Below are 18,519 nucleotides of genomic sequence, written 5' to 3' on the forward strand. Positions count from 1 at the left end.
AAAGTGAAAAAGTGGATGTTGTGTAGACAAGGTTTCTACATGACAATACATTATACCACATTTAAAAAGCAGTGTATTTTGTTCATTATCATAGTGACTGTATTTTACACATAAAGTGAGTGGTCAGGCAATGATAGTAGGATTGTATAAAGTTATATATAAAGTTAGTAAAACCTGTAAAACCTTTGCTTTTATTTTTATCTTAAAAAACCTTCTTAACAGCACACTGGTCTCTGGTTAACTTTTAGTACTTTTTTTTCTTGTTCCAATTTCTAATTCCCATGCACAACCTAACACAATGCTTCCAGAACTGGGATGATGGTGGCTATTATGTGTTTTCCCAATGTCACAGATCATACTAACTGCTAGTTCTGTTATGTCAGACTAGCATCATGCTGAGAAGAAGGGCAATTTTACCCACTTTGGGAGCAATTTTTGCTCTCTGGGACACTGACTGTGGATCACTGAGAATCACATATGATCTTCATATAACAGGACCAGTGCTTAGACAGTTGTGCCACTCGGAACCCTTTTGACTCACCACTTAAAATCAATCAAGCAATTGCTGCATCCAGAAACTATAGGTGTGGAGGTCAAGGTCAATCTAAAAAAAGTTATTTAAGTGTTCAAACACAATGTGCATAATCTCTATTGAAAAGCAGTGCCAAGTGAATGGTGTGCAAGGGGTAAGCTACACACTAGCCTATGGTGAATATACCCAGTGTTAAACCTTGGTTACAACAGTAAAATGCTTCCTAGCATACTGGAATGGCATTATGTAAAGTAATGGAATTTTGAACAACAGTTACAACTTAACTTTTGATGTTTATCTGTTCTTTTAGGCTTTCACACACTTTCTCTGTAAATTCATTTTCTTTCTATTTTTTCTGTCAACATAATCTGTATCTCTCCAGGTCTGTGTGGCTTTTGTAATAACCCTCACCCATCTGTTGGCCATATTAACCCCGCCCAGGTTGACAACTACAGACCGGTCTCACTGCTACCCTTTCTCTCTAAAACACTAGAAAGAGCTGTTTTAAATCAGGTCTCTGGCTTCCTCTCCCAGAATGACCTTCTGGACCAGAACCAATCTGGGTTCAAAAAAGGACACTCTACCGAGACGGCTCTGTTGTCTGTGACTGAAGCGTTGAAAACTGCCAGAGCTGCAGGTCAGTCCTCAGTGCTCATTCTGCTGGACCTCTCGGCCGCATTTGACACAGTCAACCATGACTTCCTCCTAACTATACTCTCAAACATGGGGATCGCAGACAATGTGCTGTCATGGTTCAGAACGTACCTCACTGGGCGCTCGTTCAAGGTGTCGTGGCAAGGACAGCTGTCCTCAGCCCGCTCCTTATCCACTGGGGTTCCCCAAGGTTCGGTACTGGGACCCCTTCTCTTCTCCATATACACCACCTCTCTTGGTCAGGTTATCCGCTCACACGGATTTTCCTACCATTGCTTTGCTGATGACACCCAGCTATACCTGTCGTTCTCACCTGAAGATCACTCAATCTCTGCACGGATATCGCAGTGTCTCTCTGACATATCCTCATGGATGAAGGAGCATCACCTTCAATTAAATCTCTCAAAGACTGAACTTCTGGTTATACCAGCAAAACCATCTTTTCAACACAACTTCTCTATAAGTATCGACTCTCTCTCTCTCTCACCGACAAAGGTTGCTAGGAACCTGGGTGTTCTGGTTGATGACCAACTCTCCTTCACGCACCATGGCCTCAGTTGCTCGGTCCTGCCGCTTTGCGCTCTATAACATCCGAAAAATTAGACCGTTCTTGACGCAACAGGCCACCCAACTCCTGGTGCAAGCGGTCGCCATCTCACGCCTCGACTACTGCAATGCCCTGCTAACTGGCCTCCCGGCCTGTGTAGTAAAACCACTCCAGATGATCCAGAACGCAGCAGCACGTCTGGTCTTCAACCAGCCAAAACGGGCACATGTCACCCCGCTGCTCATTGAGCTCCATTGGCTACCAGTTGATGCTCGCATCAAATTCAAAGCTCTTACAATCGCCTACAAGGTGATGACAGAACAGGCTCCTTCCTACCTGCACTCGCTCCTGAAGGCTTACGCTACCTCCCGGCCGCTGCGCTCCTCCAATGAACGTCGCCTCGCTTTGCCAAACATTCACACAAAGCAATCCAGACTGTTCTCATACAGAGTTCCCCAAAGGTGGAACAAACTACCTTCCACTACCAGATCAGGAGAATCTCTCGCTATCTTTAAGAAACTCCTGAAGACAGAGCTCTTCAAAGAGCACTTACTCTCTTAATACCTCTAAAACACACTAACTACTTCTAACCTCATTTCCTTCTTCCCCTCCTTCACTCCTCTATCCTATTACTCCCCTTTGACCTCCTTTTATCCCTATCCAAAGATGTTTTACCTTTAAACTTATTTTACATTGTACTTGACTATTGTCAACTTGGCTACTTGACAATCGCTTTGGACAAAAGCGTCTGCCAAATGTAATGTAATAGTAATGTAATAATTAAAGTGGTCAAATGGTTCTTCTGGCTGTCAGTCCTGCAGTTTGAAAAGTGAAAGAGACCTTTTAATCCAGTTTCATTTCACACAGGCAACCAAGATTAACACTCTGCTTCAGCAGTAAATTTGTCTGTCTGTGTATATATACTTGTTTGAGCGCATTTAAGCTCTACCCCAACCTCTAGCTCTAAGGGGGGTCCCCCACTTTAGGCTTTTAGTGCTGTGTAGACCACAGGTTTTATGTATGAATACAGGTGTTACTGGTACAACTCCTTACAATATGGTTTCATAGCTACACAGTATAAACAACCATTTAAAAACACAAGAAAGTTTGAAAAACTGTTACTCTCCCATGCATTTAGCTTTATATGCAGAATACACCCATGTGCAGAAGTCCTTTGTAGAAATATTGTTGATGTCTTTGCATTTTTAGAATGCCCTAATCATGGATATTTTGCCCCCGATTTAATTTCTTACACTTATGATCCCCTTAATTGTGAGTATGACCTGATACTGATCTTATCCAGTATTAGTGTTTTTAAAAACAATACAGTCACAAAATGTAATTTTTTGACTATTGATGTCAAAAGTTCAAATTGTTACGAAGTGCAACAGAAGTTACTTCAGAAGTTAGCAAATCCAGACCCCTTACCAAATTTAAAAAATGCAAAGTTTTACACAGAAAATGAATTTGCTGCATTGTGCTTGCTAAATGGTTAAAAAGCATTTGTACAGCCACTTTTTAAATAGCTGCTTCTATTCGGTTATTTTTCATTAGCTTTGTTTTAACGTTTCCATTCTCTGACATAGTAAGTGGCACTTACTACACTTAGAATTTAATTTACAGTGAATAACATAATATTAGGTTGAAAATGCTTTTTTTGCTTGTGCTTGAAATGTTTAGCCATGCAGCTTAATGATGGATTAAAAATTATCCCAACAGTAATTGTTGCTTTTACACAGTTAGATTTGTGGGGTTGTGCATCTGTGGTAATTGCACAACAGATATACCCTTTTCTCAATACTGCATCAGAGTGATATTAGGCTGCACACAATGGATGTCCAACCCAAGATCCATATATTACTAGACAAAACCTACATGACACTAGAGGCACGCACTGCAGACAAAGGCAATGGTTGTACGCAAAAGTGCATTTATCTTAATTTAACACTGGCAAATGTGCTGTGTATAATCTCCTTAGACATCACTGCCAATCCCTCTTGGAGGACGTTAACAAATCAGTCTAGAATGATGCACTTAAGCATTACCATGTCCAGTGCCAACCATTTGATGGGAGGTATAAACACCTTTAGATTTTGAATTATCTTAATTGATTGGAAGGCTGCTTATCGTCAAGAACTAATTATGCAACACTGATATCTAGTAAGAAGTACTCTTAGAAGAATAGAGGTTGCTGCTGTAGTAAATCTTGTAGTAAATCTTCATTGACATGAATCAATGTGATCACGTCACATTCACAATTCACCTGCCCTCATGAGCATCTAGGTTATAAAATACACAGACTATGCTGTGATCAGATTAAGATTTGATCTATCAAAGCACATTTAGAGGCTTACAGTTAACACAGATGTTAAAACAAATTGGGTGTTTTATGTGTCCAAATATTCCACTGCCGGGAAAAAATGCCTTAACAACCTTACAGATCAGATGTGTATATATATATATATATATATATATATATATATATATATATATATATATATATATATATATATATATATATAGAGAGAGAGAGAGAGAGAGAGAGAGAGTATATATAGAGTATATAGGATAGTATATTGGATATAGCACAAGTTAAAAATGGCAGACCTTGGACTGACAAAATTTTCTCCAACTGGACCATACTGAATTCTAATTAAATACCACTGCATTAAACCCTGATGTGTTGGTGTTTTAGAAATCAGTGGCCACATTTTTCACACATGGCAATGCCCTTCAGGAATAAGTACATAGAAATGAATATAATACATTTTGCAATATAAAATAGTTTAGCTGCAATATACACAGTATTACCCCATATGTTATCGGTCAGCATATGAGATTTAATGTGTGCAATTCATCATGAATTTGATACCACATGTAGGTATGTTGGTATTATAATAAATTATTCACAGAAATGTGAGGTATGTACTCACTATTGTTGGATATTTTAAGTCTTCTAAACATGGCTGATTGGCTGTATGTGTGGAAAACAATGATGTTGATATTAATTTTTATGTTTTGCCAAACATATTTCTTGCTAAATAGTTTGAACACTAAGCAATAGAATGGTAGTATCATATTGTGTATTATATAAATCATAAACATATACATAAACATGTATTTTTTACATTTAAAAGTGTGCTTTAAATTGTTAGATGTCCATCAGGCTCTGAGGTTGTTTGATTCTTTCTTTGCTGGAAAGGTGACTTTCAAAGTAATACCTCCACTGTTATGAGACTCTTCTGGGTCTGTTAAATGTGAAAGCTCTCTGTAAGAATTAAAGTCATGCGTGACTGAATGTGCACTGCCTGCCTACTTCTGCACTGTGATTCTCTATCCCTGTCATTTAAGGGAAGATAAATGCCTCATGTTGTGGATTTTGCACAGCTTTCCCTTTGTAGGGTCATGACATTGAGACCAGATGACAAGACTTCTTGTCTTGTCTTTGGTTTGCATGTTGGCCCCACATATTCATGTCAGTTATGGTGCCATCCAGGGTCAGTGATAGGACCAGAAGGGATTACATGTGTGCCATTTTGGTTGTATACTGCACATGGGGTCTTGATGGGAGACAAATGGAGGGGGGCTGTAATAATGGGGCCAATCTAGGAAGCCCCACTGGTTCCTAGTAACAGAAAGAGTGTGTCTTATGTTTGCAATATTCAGAGAAAAAAAATCTGTACACCACTGAAAAAGACTGTGGTGACTGTAGTAAAAACTATTTAAGGTGCTACACAGACCTTTTTTTCAAATATCTGTATAGAAGCTGCAGGTTGTCCAAGAATTACATAAAACTATGTAAGATTCCACATGTTTTTTTAATATTATACAGATATTCCTTCAGGTTTTTGTTCAGCAACACCAGGTTTACACAGTTTTATACCCTGTTTGCATAAATAAAATATAATAAACCATTCAGCCATCATAGTGCTTGATTTTCATTTACTCAGTTTAACCAGAAAGATAGGATCTGTACAGGTCTAGGATTTTAATATTAGCTGAGGTAACTTAGCCTTAGCATTTTTATGATTAACAATGACTGGCTGCTTTTCGCTGTTTGAACTTTTATTCACATGCATGTAATCTACTCTGGCTTTCTGTGGTCGCCATATGGCCTTCATTTAATGTCTGTTGTGAAAATTTGACAGTTCTTGGTTTCAAGACAATTCATGATGATGAGTGAGAAGGTTGTAAATACTAAGATGTTTTTTTGGAGCAAAGGACATCATTTGTTTATCTGGGGTAAAAAATTAACATGATGCATTTAACAGGTGCCAGCGAGCACCCAGACGTAAACAACTGGTAGTTATGATTCAGTGTTGTGAACGCAAATGTGACTGCAATAAAACACTTTCTGCTATAATTACCACAGTCCTGTGTGAGTGTTCAATCAGGTGTGAAAGAGCTAAGAAAGTCAGAAAACACTCTGTGCATGACTGGGACTGTATATAACTGGATTTGAGCCTAACTGAGGACAAAGGGAAAAGGAGAAGAGCAGGTGAAGAAGGGAGACAAATGGCATCAAGAAAAGAAGTGAGATAGTGAAGAGGGAGAGTGGAGGGAGAATGAAAGACTGGTAAGATGCTGGGACGGATAGGAAAGAGAGAATTAGATAGAGCACTTTTAAGATGGACGGAAAATGGTAAAAAGAAGCAGGATGTCGTTGGTGCAGTGTTTTAAAGCAGACAGCTATGATTGAAGTGTCAGTCAGGCAGGGATACTCAGCAGAGTGCAGCAGAGTGATGAGATTACACTGTTTTACACTCCACATACAAGTGCAGCAAGAGACTACTGACTGTGTGAGCTCAGTGTGTGTGTGTGCATTTTATTGTGGCCTACTTTTCAGGGTGAGCGATACATCATTTGGGTGTCAATTTCGCAGTATGAGCATCCATGACATTATTACCAGAAGGGCCAATGATATAAATGTTAATGATTTTATCTCTCTCTCTCTCTCTCTCTCTCTCTCTCTCTCTCTCTCTCTCTCTCTCTCTCTCTCTCTCTCTCTCTCTCTCTCTCTCTAGGCTGTATGAAGGAAAGGAGCAGGCAGAGTTTGAGGACTCCCTGAAGGGCCTGTTTGAGTCCATCAACAACTTGATGAAGAGTGATTACACCACCACTCTGTTGCAGCAGGTGTGTTTGCTTATGTGTGAAAGAGAGAGAAAGTGTATGTTCATGCCTTTATATGTGACTTGTGTTTCTTGGAGAACAGTTTGAGTGTTATTAACGAAGCACCTGTGCTTAGCCAGTTGTGTCATCTCATCATAGCATGTTCTGGATTGGCTCCTTGGCTCACTTCTTAATTAGTCTAAGCAGTCTGAGAGAAGTGAAATCCCAGCTGCTGAAAGCACCGAGCTTTGACAGCTTAGCTCAGCTACTATGAAAGCCAGCTTAACAAAGCTTAACACAGACCCAACTGAAGACTGTGTGTGTTTATCTTTGTGTGTGTGTGTGTGCAGGTAGCAGCTTTAAAGTACCTGCCCGCAGTGCTGCAGGATATTGAAACTGTTTTTGATGCAAAGCTCCTCAGGTAAGTCAGACACACTTATGAAAATAGACATTTGCGAATGCATGCTGTTCAACACAAGAGTTAAAATGAACTGGTATTTTCTAAACGAGGCAGGTGGATTGAAGTACAAGTTCAGATTTTGCTAAGTAAACACTAAACGCAAAGATAGAAAAAAAAATAGAAACAAACTTAACAAGCATGACACAACACAGATAAAATCCATTACATAAACAAATAAATGGAGGAAAAAATGCTGAAGTAAACTAAGAATAATGACTGGGAATCTTTGGATCTAGCTAACATATAGTGACTGATAAATAAATGTATGTTTTAATACAACTAATGGACAGCAAAAAAAAACTTATATAACTATACTCATAGCAGCAAACGCACATGTGCAAAGGCCTAATTCTATTCTAAATTTCTCCTGCCAAGAATTTAAATGTAATAGTGGGGAGCAGCACATATCACTGTAAAATGCTAACGTCATCACGCCACTCAGAAATGGGATTTTGCCCTCTGTTTAGACACCACGGCACCTCTGCTCAGAAAGGTTTTTTTAAGTATGTGTGGCAAGATAATATATTAAGTCTTTCTAAAACAGATTGTAGTGTGGTTGTTTATTTATAGCAAAATTAAGGCAGCGCTTACTTAACCGCTAGAGGTTGTGTTTCCTGACTAATGCCCCTATAAACGGTAGGGACTATTTAGTTTATTATCATATAAAATGCAATCAGCCAGTGCTTCTGGCTATCAGAAATTTTAACGGCTTATAATTAATATCAGTTACAAATAACAGTTATGCCTCATTCAGCAGTAAAATTGGTCTGTAGGCATGCAGTAAACAAATATATCTCCCAAGCTTAGCAGACGCTGTATGATAAGAAATAGTGAATGTGGTCTTTTTCTGTTTTTATAAAACTGCAGCTTCCCTCCTGTCCATTTTAGAGTGTATCTTATCTGAGCCACAATCTTAGTTGAATGCTGTATGAATGCTAATTTTAAAAGGCGATGAGAGGTTGCAGCCTGCATTACAGGAGAAAATTGCTTCTTTTGTAACTTTATTCGAACTCGTTAAAAAATGACATGAGCAGCAATGCACTTTTTTGGCACCAAATTTTGGGAATTTAATCCAAGTCTAATAAAAGAGAGTAAACATTAAAATGGGTATAGTGCACAATGTATATATATATATATATATATATATATATATATATATATATATATATGTGTGTGTGAGTGTGTGTGTGTGTGTGTGTGTGTGTGTAATACAATATTATAGAAGGCATACAAAGAACATTAACAGTCACAACAAATGAGCTCATTTAAATTACCTGAAGACATGTGAAGGATATATTATTCCTAAGCTGCCAAAGACCCTCGAAAATACATGCCATTAGGTAAATCAGTGAAAGAGTGGACACACAACTATTTCTTCTATAAAGTTTTATAGACCAGTGTCAAAAGTTGTGAATTTAAAATTATTTTAGTTGCTGATTCTCAATTCATGGTTTACTCTGCAACTGTCATGTCACAGAAGAATCAAGATAAAAAACAGAATGGATGACATATAAGATAGAACATTTAATAAAATTTGTTTTTAGTTAAAAATCCCATGTTAAATGCTGGGGGTCTTTTTTTCCCCTTTACCCCATGCATTGCATTAGACATATGGCAATAGATTTATTTTTCTTCTCCGCAGAGTCTGATTCTATTGGCAGTATTTTTCTACAAGGGCTAGATAATTTATGTGTGCAGTCCTCAGAAAGGATGTCCACAAACATTTGAACATATAGGGGCAGTTTCCCAGAGAGGGATAAACCTATTCTTGGACTTCACTGCATTTTGAATAGAGATTCTCCACTGAAAGGAAACATCAGTCTATAACTACGCATAATCCTTGTCTGGGAAAATGTCCCATATAAAATGTAAAGAAGACACAATATTGTAATTGAAAAGTAGATATGAGAGGAAGATATGCTTATAAAAAAATAATAATAATAATTGAGGTCCATCATTATGTAGTTCAGTTCTACCGTTTTCCTCCTCGTTGTGTTTCAATTCATTTCTAATGTTTAGAATAGTCCTCATGTTCTTAAATGATTACTTTACCCACTAAATATAACTCTGTGTGGCTCCACTAGACATTCTGTGTATTACTGTGGTTTGTGTAATGCACAGATACATCTTTACGCTCTTCCATGTGTGTGGGAGAACACCCTTAGATGACCTGTGTTTTATCTGAACATACTTACTGCCTTTCATGTCTGTAGTGCACTGCAGCTCCAGCTATGAAACATACATATTGTAGTGCAAATAAGTGTCAGTGCTACAAAGAAATGAAATGTTTAGTTTTTTTTACTATAAAAAGTTAAAAACAGTTGAAAAATATGTTGACAATACGTCCATAAACAGCACAAACCTTTATCAACTCTTACTGTATATCTTGGTCACTATTCCACACAAGCACAGACATATGTTTGGCACTGATGATTGAAAAGAAAATTACTGTTGGATTGATAGTAACTGGTGGCATAGTAGTGTGCAAACACAGCTTAGAGTAGCAGGGCCTTCCCTGCATTTGTTTTGCAGTACTACAGTGAGTTTGTACATTTTTGACTAGTTAACTAGTTAATTTATTGTAATTCCCGAAACTGAGGACCACAAAATCTGTTGTTAACTCCACAAGGGCCTATATTAGCATTATATGTGCATTCAGAAGAAAATGCTTCAGTGTCTTGAGAGCTAACAAGTGGTAATGAAGTAGCAATTAGCAAGAGAAAAAGATTGAAAATTTGTTTGGCCCTTGGCTTTGGACAGCACTTGCATACAAACACCTGCTTTCCTTCTTGACTTTCTCTATCTCTCTCTCACACACACACACACACACACACATACACATATCCATTTTGCAAAAATGGTGTGTATCAGATATTCCTTACTTTTCAGATGACTTTAATAAGGCAATGTGTATTTCATTAGATATGTGGAACCTAATTAAATGTGTGTTTGCCCTGCAATATGTTAGAACAGAGGATAGGGCCTGCTTGCTAATGTGATGTGGTTTTGTTAGCTGCTATTGCTCTTTTCTTTTGTTTATGTAATGAGCTGGCCATTGCTTTAGACACTGCACCAGCTGGGCTTCAGTGGAGAGCAGATTGTAATTGTCCAGTTGTGGAAGGTAATGCAGAAGTGTGAAAAAAGTAATATTTCTTTTGTTTTTGCAATTTTCATACTTACATTGTTCAGATTATCGAACAAAAATTATTATCAGACAAAGATATTTTACACTCTTTTCCCTCTCTGTACTCTTCCACATTCTCTTTAGGCCCGGAGAGCATTAAGCAGAGCTGAGCTCCAGTACCATAATTTGATGGAAATGTAAATCATTTCTAGTACAATGTTCATGAAAGCCATTTAATTAATTGATGTGATAAATCACACTAACAGACAGCTTCACATCCACCCTCTGCTTTTTTTTTTACATTCCCTGCACATGTTTGACACATTTATGTGATTTGAAATTTATGTGATTTCCCATTTTTGTTTTATAATCAAGCACATTTTAATACTTCCTGCTGTGTTATAGAGCTGTAGTTTGATACACAGATTCATGCATTATGCCTCAGTTTTTTTATAACCATCAGATTTTCAGCATTGTATACATTCCCAGCCTTGTTTCCATACCCAGATAAAACTGTCACCACTGAGGTAGTAAAATCTGTATTGTATTGTATTTATACGATTATACGGATGTTTAATGTGAACAGACGTATTGATTTTAATAGTCAAACTATATGATGGTGCTTCCTTTTTTGCCAAAACTCTTCAATTTTATATATTTTTTGGAAGTTAAAGTGTGCTTTGTTTCTCAAGATGCATGACCTGACCAGGTGCAATCAGATCTAAAGTACTGAACTAAACTTTACACACTGTTAACAGGTATACAAACCCCATACATTTAGATTCAAAAATATAAAAGGCTGACAGACATCATGTTTTTAGTGCTGAAATCTCCTAACATAAAATAGTGCAACTTACAAACTATGGGCTCTATCATACACATTGCGCAAGATGTGTGGCGCATGTTCTTTGTTACTTTACACCCCGCCAACAGATGGTTTTCACGTCTTGTGCCTGTGCATTTAAAATAGCATTTTTAAAAAAAATCCAAAAATAATTTTTTGGAATAAATCTACACTGATGGTTGTAGTGGTCTGGAAGTGAGGTGTGTTCAGGTAAATTTTAGGCATGTTGCTTTTTTGGCAGCGGAAAACACAGATGCCCACTGACAGAAATGAACCAAGACAAAAGTCAATCGTCAGAGTCCATTTCTACAGATGCGTCATGAGCACTGTGCGAGCCCAGCATGCATACACACCCGCACGTTAAACACACAAATGGACAGGCTGCAACCCTGACTTTTACCTGAGCAATAAAAACAATAAAGAATAAAATTACATTGTTCGTCCCTGAAATGAGCTGCTGGTGGACCTTCACAGCGTGAACGCACAAGTCAGTCTTCTCTGCTGAAATGCACTAAGCGCCATGCAAAGCGCCATACAAATGCACCAAAGTCAGAGTGCACCTGCCTCTTAAAAACTTTTGATTTTATAAAAAACAAGAATGAGCAGGTGTGCCTGTCTGTATATTGTACTATTTTTCACATTATTGGCACCCACGTCCTTAGTTTCAATGTTATTCCTAATTCTTAGTCTGATTATGGTTCTCTTTATTCCTCTTTCCAGTAAGCTGCTGTTTGATTTCTACACCTGTATTCCTCCGGACAAACTACAGAAACAGAAGGTTGCCTCCATGACTGAAATTGTTAGCAGCCGCCTCTTCCAGAGAAAGGGTGAGCAGCTGCATACATCTATCCATCCATCTAATCAACATTCATCAGCATTTTCTCTGCCCTGGCTTTCCTCATTTTCTCCTCTAGTTTTTCCATTCACCCTCATCTTGTCTGACCCCATTATCCTCCCTTTTCCCCTAAATCCTTTTTTTCATCTCCCCTCCTATCATTAACTTAGCCAGTTTCCTTGTGCTCGGTTCAATTTTACTTTTTTTTTCTTGCTATCTTCCTTTCATCATTCTTTCATTGCGTTATCTCTCTTCCTCTCCTCTCAGCGCTGCATCATTATGCTGTAGTAAACAGTGTCCTCTGGCCTGGTCCTGTCCAATATCCTGTTAAGTAGATGCTAATATGTGATGAATGGAGTGTTTTGTGGGTTTTAATAAAGAGGGTGATGACTGTTTGTGAAAAAAATATCTAAGGGTTTTTAATGACCTCACTGGGTTCATATCTAAAGGTTTGTTTCTGTGTCTACATTAGTGTGCATTTTTGCTTTACACTCTCACACATCCAAGGTAGATAGAGAAAAAAAATTAAATGTAGGTCCTAGCTTAGCAGAAGATGTTACCAGGTGGCAATGGCTTGATAAAGCTCTCAAATAAAGCTAAAGCAGATTATAGAGACATTTACCAACTGTGGCAGATGAATTCTAAAGAAGGATAATTTAACAAACTGTATTTTCTTGCACTGTAGGTTTTCAAGAGAGATATCTGTGTAGATTAACATCCAGCACTCATTTGATTTTAAACAATTTTTTTTTAAGAATTACAGTTTTGTTTACTTAGCTTAGTTTTACTTGAGTTACCCCACCACCACCCAGCGGCAAGACCTGCTGAATTAGAAGGAAATCATCTCCGTTCCTTACTAGTATTATTGATAAGGTGTCTTATAGTGTAAAACATATAGTATACTAATTACAAGACATTTTGAAAAAAGTGTTTGCTTTCCTTCTTTATTGTGCAATTTGTGCACATTTTATGGCATTACAATAATACTAAATTCTAATCGGGCAAATAAAAAACACAACAGTAGGACATTTTATGTGTTTAGAGAATAAATTCTGTTCTCTATTATATTGTGTAAGAAAGGGAATGCACACTTCTTTTCATTAGCAATGGTATCATTTACCACAATAACAGCAAATAAATGCTTTCTGTAACTTTTTGCAGAACTGCTTCAACTGAGAGACATTTTTAGGCCCATGGTTTTTAGGCCTTTGTGCCACAATGATTTGGCCCTTGTCAAAGTCACAAGCCTGTCTATTCTTCTTCAAACCTGTCTATTCGTCTTCATTCATTTTTATTAATTAGCCTGAACTTGTATTTTTATTTTTTCCCTCTTTCTATAGGACTGCTTTGATTTCAGCATTTCTCCACTTTATCTGTCCATTTCATTGATCCTCTTTCATTTACCATTTCTTAACCATTTTCTTTTTTTCTTTCTATTACTGGTGTTTTTTTTACCCTCAGCTCTCTCTACTTTTCATTTCTCTCTGTCATTTGCTTCACTTCTCTATTTCCTCTACTTCTAATTCCCTCACTCTCTCACTGATGAGTTTCCAGATTGTCACCATTTACCCCTCATGTGGCTGTCTCTTCTTGTTCCTTCTTCCATCTATGTCAGGTCCTTGTCTTTGCCACTCTCTTTTCAGTATAAGAACCTCTCTGAGAGTCATCTGAGAACCCAGTTCAATTTTGCTCATATATTTGTGTCTATGTAGTAGGGTTAAAACATACCGGTAATTAAAATAAATATAAAAAATCTAAAAAGTAAAATTATGGACTCATTTAGGTTGTTTGGTAGCTGGTTTTAAACAATCATTCCCCTCTTTTTAAAATGCTTCAGTAAAATGACTTTATGTTTGTTGTGGGTGTAAAGTGTTTTTTTTTTTTTTTTAGTTATTAAATGACTTGTGCTTTAGCTTTTCTGTAAAATGAATATTGTCTTCCTCTTCTTGGTTTTAAACACAATGTACAGTTATAGTTAAAACTAAGAAGAGTGTATGTGCATGGTAGTCGTAAAACAAAGTATTTTTGCAATGGTATTATTTCTTTTCAGCCATATTTCAGTAAAAAATGGCAGGGTAGTATTGTTGTGGTTTCGGTGGCATGGGCACAAACAGCAGAAAAGAAAAGCTCAGTGGACAAGTGCCACACACACTTCAGTAAAAGCACTAGAACCAATAACCTATGCAGTATTTATATTCCCTCGTAAAACCATGCAAACATCTGAAGTGTTTTTGCTTTCTGCTGCAGGCTGTGAATAATGTCTGCCTAGATGCCTAAAGCACAACAGTGATAAAACACCAACAGCTGTAACTGGATCATGGTTTTTATAATAGAATCAAGTAAAAAAGGTTGTTCATTAAAGTATAAATATATGCTAAATTAAAAATGCCCAGATGTGGTTATACTCCCATTTACAACGTATTTTTTCCTGTTGTCTGCTTTCCCTCCAGCCAGTGACTCACTAAAACTTCTCTCACTTGCAGCCATTTGTTCTGTTTTCTGGCAAATGTATTTCTATTAAATAAAGCAGTTATTTAATAATACATTGAATCACTCAGCATTGCTTATACTCTGTAGTGTATGGACAGTTACCACAGGGAATAGGTGTAAGGAATTACAAATCTCTCAGATTAGTTCATGTCAACAAAGTTTATTAATACATGAAGTAGTATGTAGTGTCTGGAATATCTGTATTGTATCTTTTTAGTTTTTACTATGTAACTACTTCTTTTTGTGACCGGTTTCTAACCTTGAAGAGGGGGGGGGGGGGGGGCTTGCCTGTAGCAACAGACTGTTCCCACGTCGTCGTGAGCAGTCACTTTCACAGTCTGGCTGTCTGTGGTTAGGGCAGCAGAAGATTGTTGTTGACTATTGTGATCTTTTAAAGATCTGGCTTCGTCTTAGTACGGAAGTATGTGTGAGGGGATTTCATAGCGTGGCCTAGTAGATGTGGAAACAGCTTTAGCCTGCTCTTACATGCTGTGGTAAGAAGTTATTGGTTGTTGTCTGGCTTCCGGTTTTATCTCACACTAGGCTGATGCTGCTATAAACAAATTGCCATGCTGTATGTATTGCCATGGTCATGTGGCTTTCTCGTGCCACAGTGCTACATACTGTAATGTGTTTGTCCACTGGCATCAGCATATGTTACAGTGGAGCTTAGCGTGTGATTTAACCGATGCTGGAAGCTTTTTAAGGTTATTCTCTGCTCAAGCAGTTATGACGCTGTTAACTGCTTGGAACATGCTTCGTTCATGTGACACACAGCAGCTTTGTCTGTCTTTCCATTGCATCCACTGCATTCCAAACTGCAATGGGTGATCCATACAGACTGCGGATTATCCATGGCCCATTATACCACTAACACGCAGGCATTTTGGCACATTACTCAAAGCAGAAACCTATTTACAACAAGTATAGTTATAATAAAAGTCAAGGTGTTCCCAAATGTTTAATATCAGGTGAAATGGCAACACTCTGTTCTTCTCCAAGTACACTTCAGTCCTGAAGGTGAAATGGGTGGAAATCACTTGTTCTCCTCTGTTTGCCTTCATGTATGAGCTCCCAGCGCTGTTTCTAATTCATTTATCTCGTACTAAATGACGCATGCACCGCAACACCACCAACATGCACCATATGGGACTCATGCATTACGTGTTATATATTTATTAACCAGGCTCTTTGCCTTCTGGTGATTGGCTCAAGGCCATCTTGACATGCCAACATTCGAGGCCCTTGCTCGTAGCTCCCTCTGCAGCTGTCTGTTTGCTCATTTATTTATTTATGCTCTCATTTATTTATTTTTGAATTACTGCCTCCCCTGCGAGCAGCATTGACAGGCATTTTAATTGAAATTTGTCCGGCACGTTGGTCTGCTTTGCCGCGTGTCGTCCGTTAGATGAGCGAGACGGGCAAGGGACATTTGTACCCTGTAATAGCCCAGTCAGCCTATCAGCACTAACCAATACACATTTAATCCCTTATGAGTCAAACTAGAATGTGTGGAATGGGGTGGTGAAGGATGTAATGGTTCAGTTTAAATGACTGTTGGGGGGAGAAAAAATAAGGGCAAACAGTGAATCATGTATTGTGATTGTTGCTGTTGTTAAATAAGGTGATAAAAGTATTTTTGACTTCTTATATATTTAACTTCTGATTTGACTCATTGTTAATTCAACCTTAACTGGATATAAATAAGCCCTTCTTATATAGATAGCTACATGCAATGTGAATATATGCACAGTGATGCATGTGCTGCTCATTAAATGCCTTAGTAAAAGTGATCCCATATGCTTATGAGATTATGAATGTGCATACATCCCTGCATGTCATGTTCTTCACACATGCATACTCACCATCACACACACACACTAATATACATGACAGGTCGTTATCTGATTTAATTCCCACTCCGAATGAAATTGGATCCATGAATATAATATGGGGCCAATTAGCTTGAATTATTCCACTGCCACACACTAATATCTGACAGACTGAAATCATTAAAGCATTAGAAAAGAAATTACACACGTTGTGTTATTGAGCGAGGAGAGAGTTTAAATTTCAGAACAAACTGATGAAATCAATCACACTGTACATTTCTGTCAGCTTGACATAAAAAAAACAAGTATTTTAATAACAGCAGCATTTTAATCTGCTCACATATTTATTGAATAGATGTAAAAGGTTAATATTTGTATAATATTAATATTTAAAGATTGCTCAAGTAAAGGAAAAAATAAAAGGAAATGTTTTTGAACAGTAGTCAAATAAAGTGTTTACTAAGTTAAATGTACGTTTTTTTTTACGATTGCTATGTTCTCAGAACAGATGAGACTAGAACTGTCCTTAGAAAGAATGAACATGTACAACTCTATCCAATCTTATTCAATCCTATTCAGAGCATGTTTTATGTATATACTTTTTGATGTTAATGATGAAACAGTAAAATAAGACCTACATTACATAACCTCACTAATACCTAACACACATACACACACAAGTGCAGACTTCAACTCACTCCCCTATCTCTTCCTGGCACATTAAAATGATGAATAGACCGGAAACACACACATACACACACATGGATGCCTCTCATCGGACTAATTCATATGCAGTAAAAGTGAATTAAAGTTTCTATCTCCAGCCCTAATGTGGCCGTTGTTATGGTTACTGTTGCCGAGGGCTGGTCTGACTGTGTTCATCCCGCTGGGCTAAAAGCATTGCAAACCACGCAGGGCATTTTCACTTTTTGTGTTTTTTTTTTTTTTTGTGCTCAGTCTGGCACCATCTGTCTATTAGTCTGTGACAGCGTTTTTTTTTTTATCTGAGCTTTTGGCTGCAAATGGTAAAGTCTGCGTCTTTGTGCGTGTCTCTTTGTGATGTAGGGCTTGCAGTGGGTTTTGAGAGAGAAAAGAAAGTGTATTCGCTGGAGCTTCTGCGGTAGCTGATATGGTTCTCACAGAGATGAGCAACAAATGGTTTTGGTTTTGTTGTTTGTGATTCTGAAGAATCCACAGGTTTTATTTGCACTTTAGACCTGGTCTTTGGTAAATATTTGTTTATACACTTGTTACTATGCAAGATCAGGGTATATATATTTTCCCTTGTACTTTTCCAGAGGGCAAAAATAGCTGGGGACATTTCTAGCATGAATATCCCATGTCAGGCTTATGCCAACTGTATGATTGCCAAGTATAAATCACATTCTGCCCAATTCCACATGGCTGATGTCTCAGCTGATGCTGCCATACATCAGCCAAACTGCTATCTGGGGTTGCTCTCATGCAAAAGCTTTGTATTTACAGTTATTGACATGATGTGAATTTGGCAGTTGTTCTTTACATTGTGTCAGATTTCTTAATCAATAGACCAATATAAATGCTCCAAAGTAACCGGGAAAAAACTCTTTGTACATTGAATTCCTTTGAAAGTTACAAAGTTGCAATGTTTTTTACCTGCCACTTATGAAAAAACACAAGGTTTTGGCTTAACAGTGCTTATATGTATATACATATAGGGCTGCATCAAGTGTTCTAATGATTATTTTTTGACAATTCAGTAAATCTAATGACTGATTTAGTAATTATTCAACAAATCAGTTGTTTGTATGTGTTCTATTAAAATCGGTTTGCAGTGGATGTTTGCAAAGATTTGTCATAAAAACCTGAACAGGGTATTTATAGGAGGCTTAATTAGGATTAGAGGCTTCAGGCATGTTCCTCATCCCAAAATAATACCTGTTTTCAGTGGGCACAGACACATTTATTGCATTGATGCACATTATGTACATTGTCACATTTCCAAAAATGATCATGTTGATTAAGTTAATGAGTTGCTCCAGCACTAATTTGTGGACATGCTATACCTTTTTTACGTCCTTCGTGCTGCAATCCCTGATCCTTGAAATCACAT

The 18,519-nt window shown here is 37.6% G+C and overlaps 1 protein-coding gene across 1 annotated transcript in view; it reads left to right on the forward strand.

Moving 5' to 3' along the window:
- Positions 1-18,519, forward strand: part of LOC103035845 (dedicator of cytokinesis protein 2) — a 117,808-nt gene that overhangs the window by 20,949 nt on the left and 78,340 nt on the right. Inside the window, exons 22-24 of the mRNA XM_007228015.4 lie at positions 6,758-6,866; positions 7,193-7,263; positions 11,991-12,097. Coding sequence (XP_007228077.3) covers positions 6,758-6,866; positions 7,193-7,263; positions 11,991-12,097 — 287 coding nt within the window. The remainder of the gene's footprint in view (positions 1-6,757; positions 6,867-7,192; positions 7,264-11,990; positions 12,098-18,519) is intronic.

Source organism: Astyanax mexicanus, chromosome 2, assembly GCF_023375975.1.
Source record: "Astyanax mexicanus isolate ESR-SI-001 chromosome 2, AstMex3_surface, whole genome shotgun sequence".
Lineage (NCBI taxonomy): Eukaryota > Metazoa > Chordata > Actinopteri > Characiformes > Acestrorhamphidae > Astyanax > Astyanax mexicanus.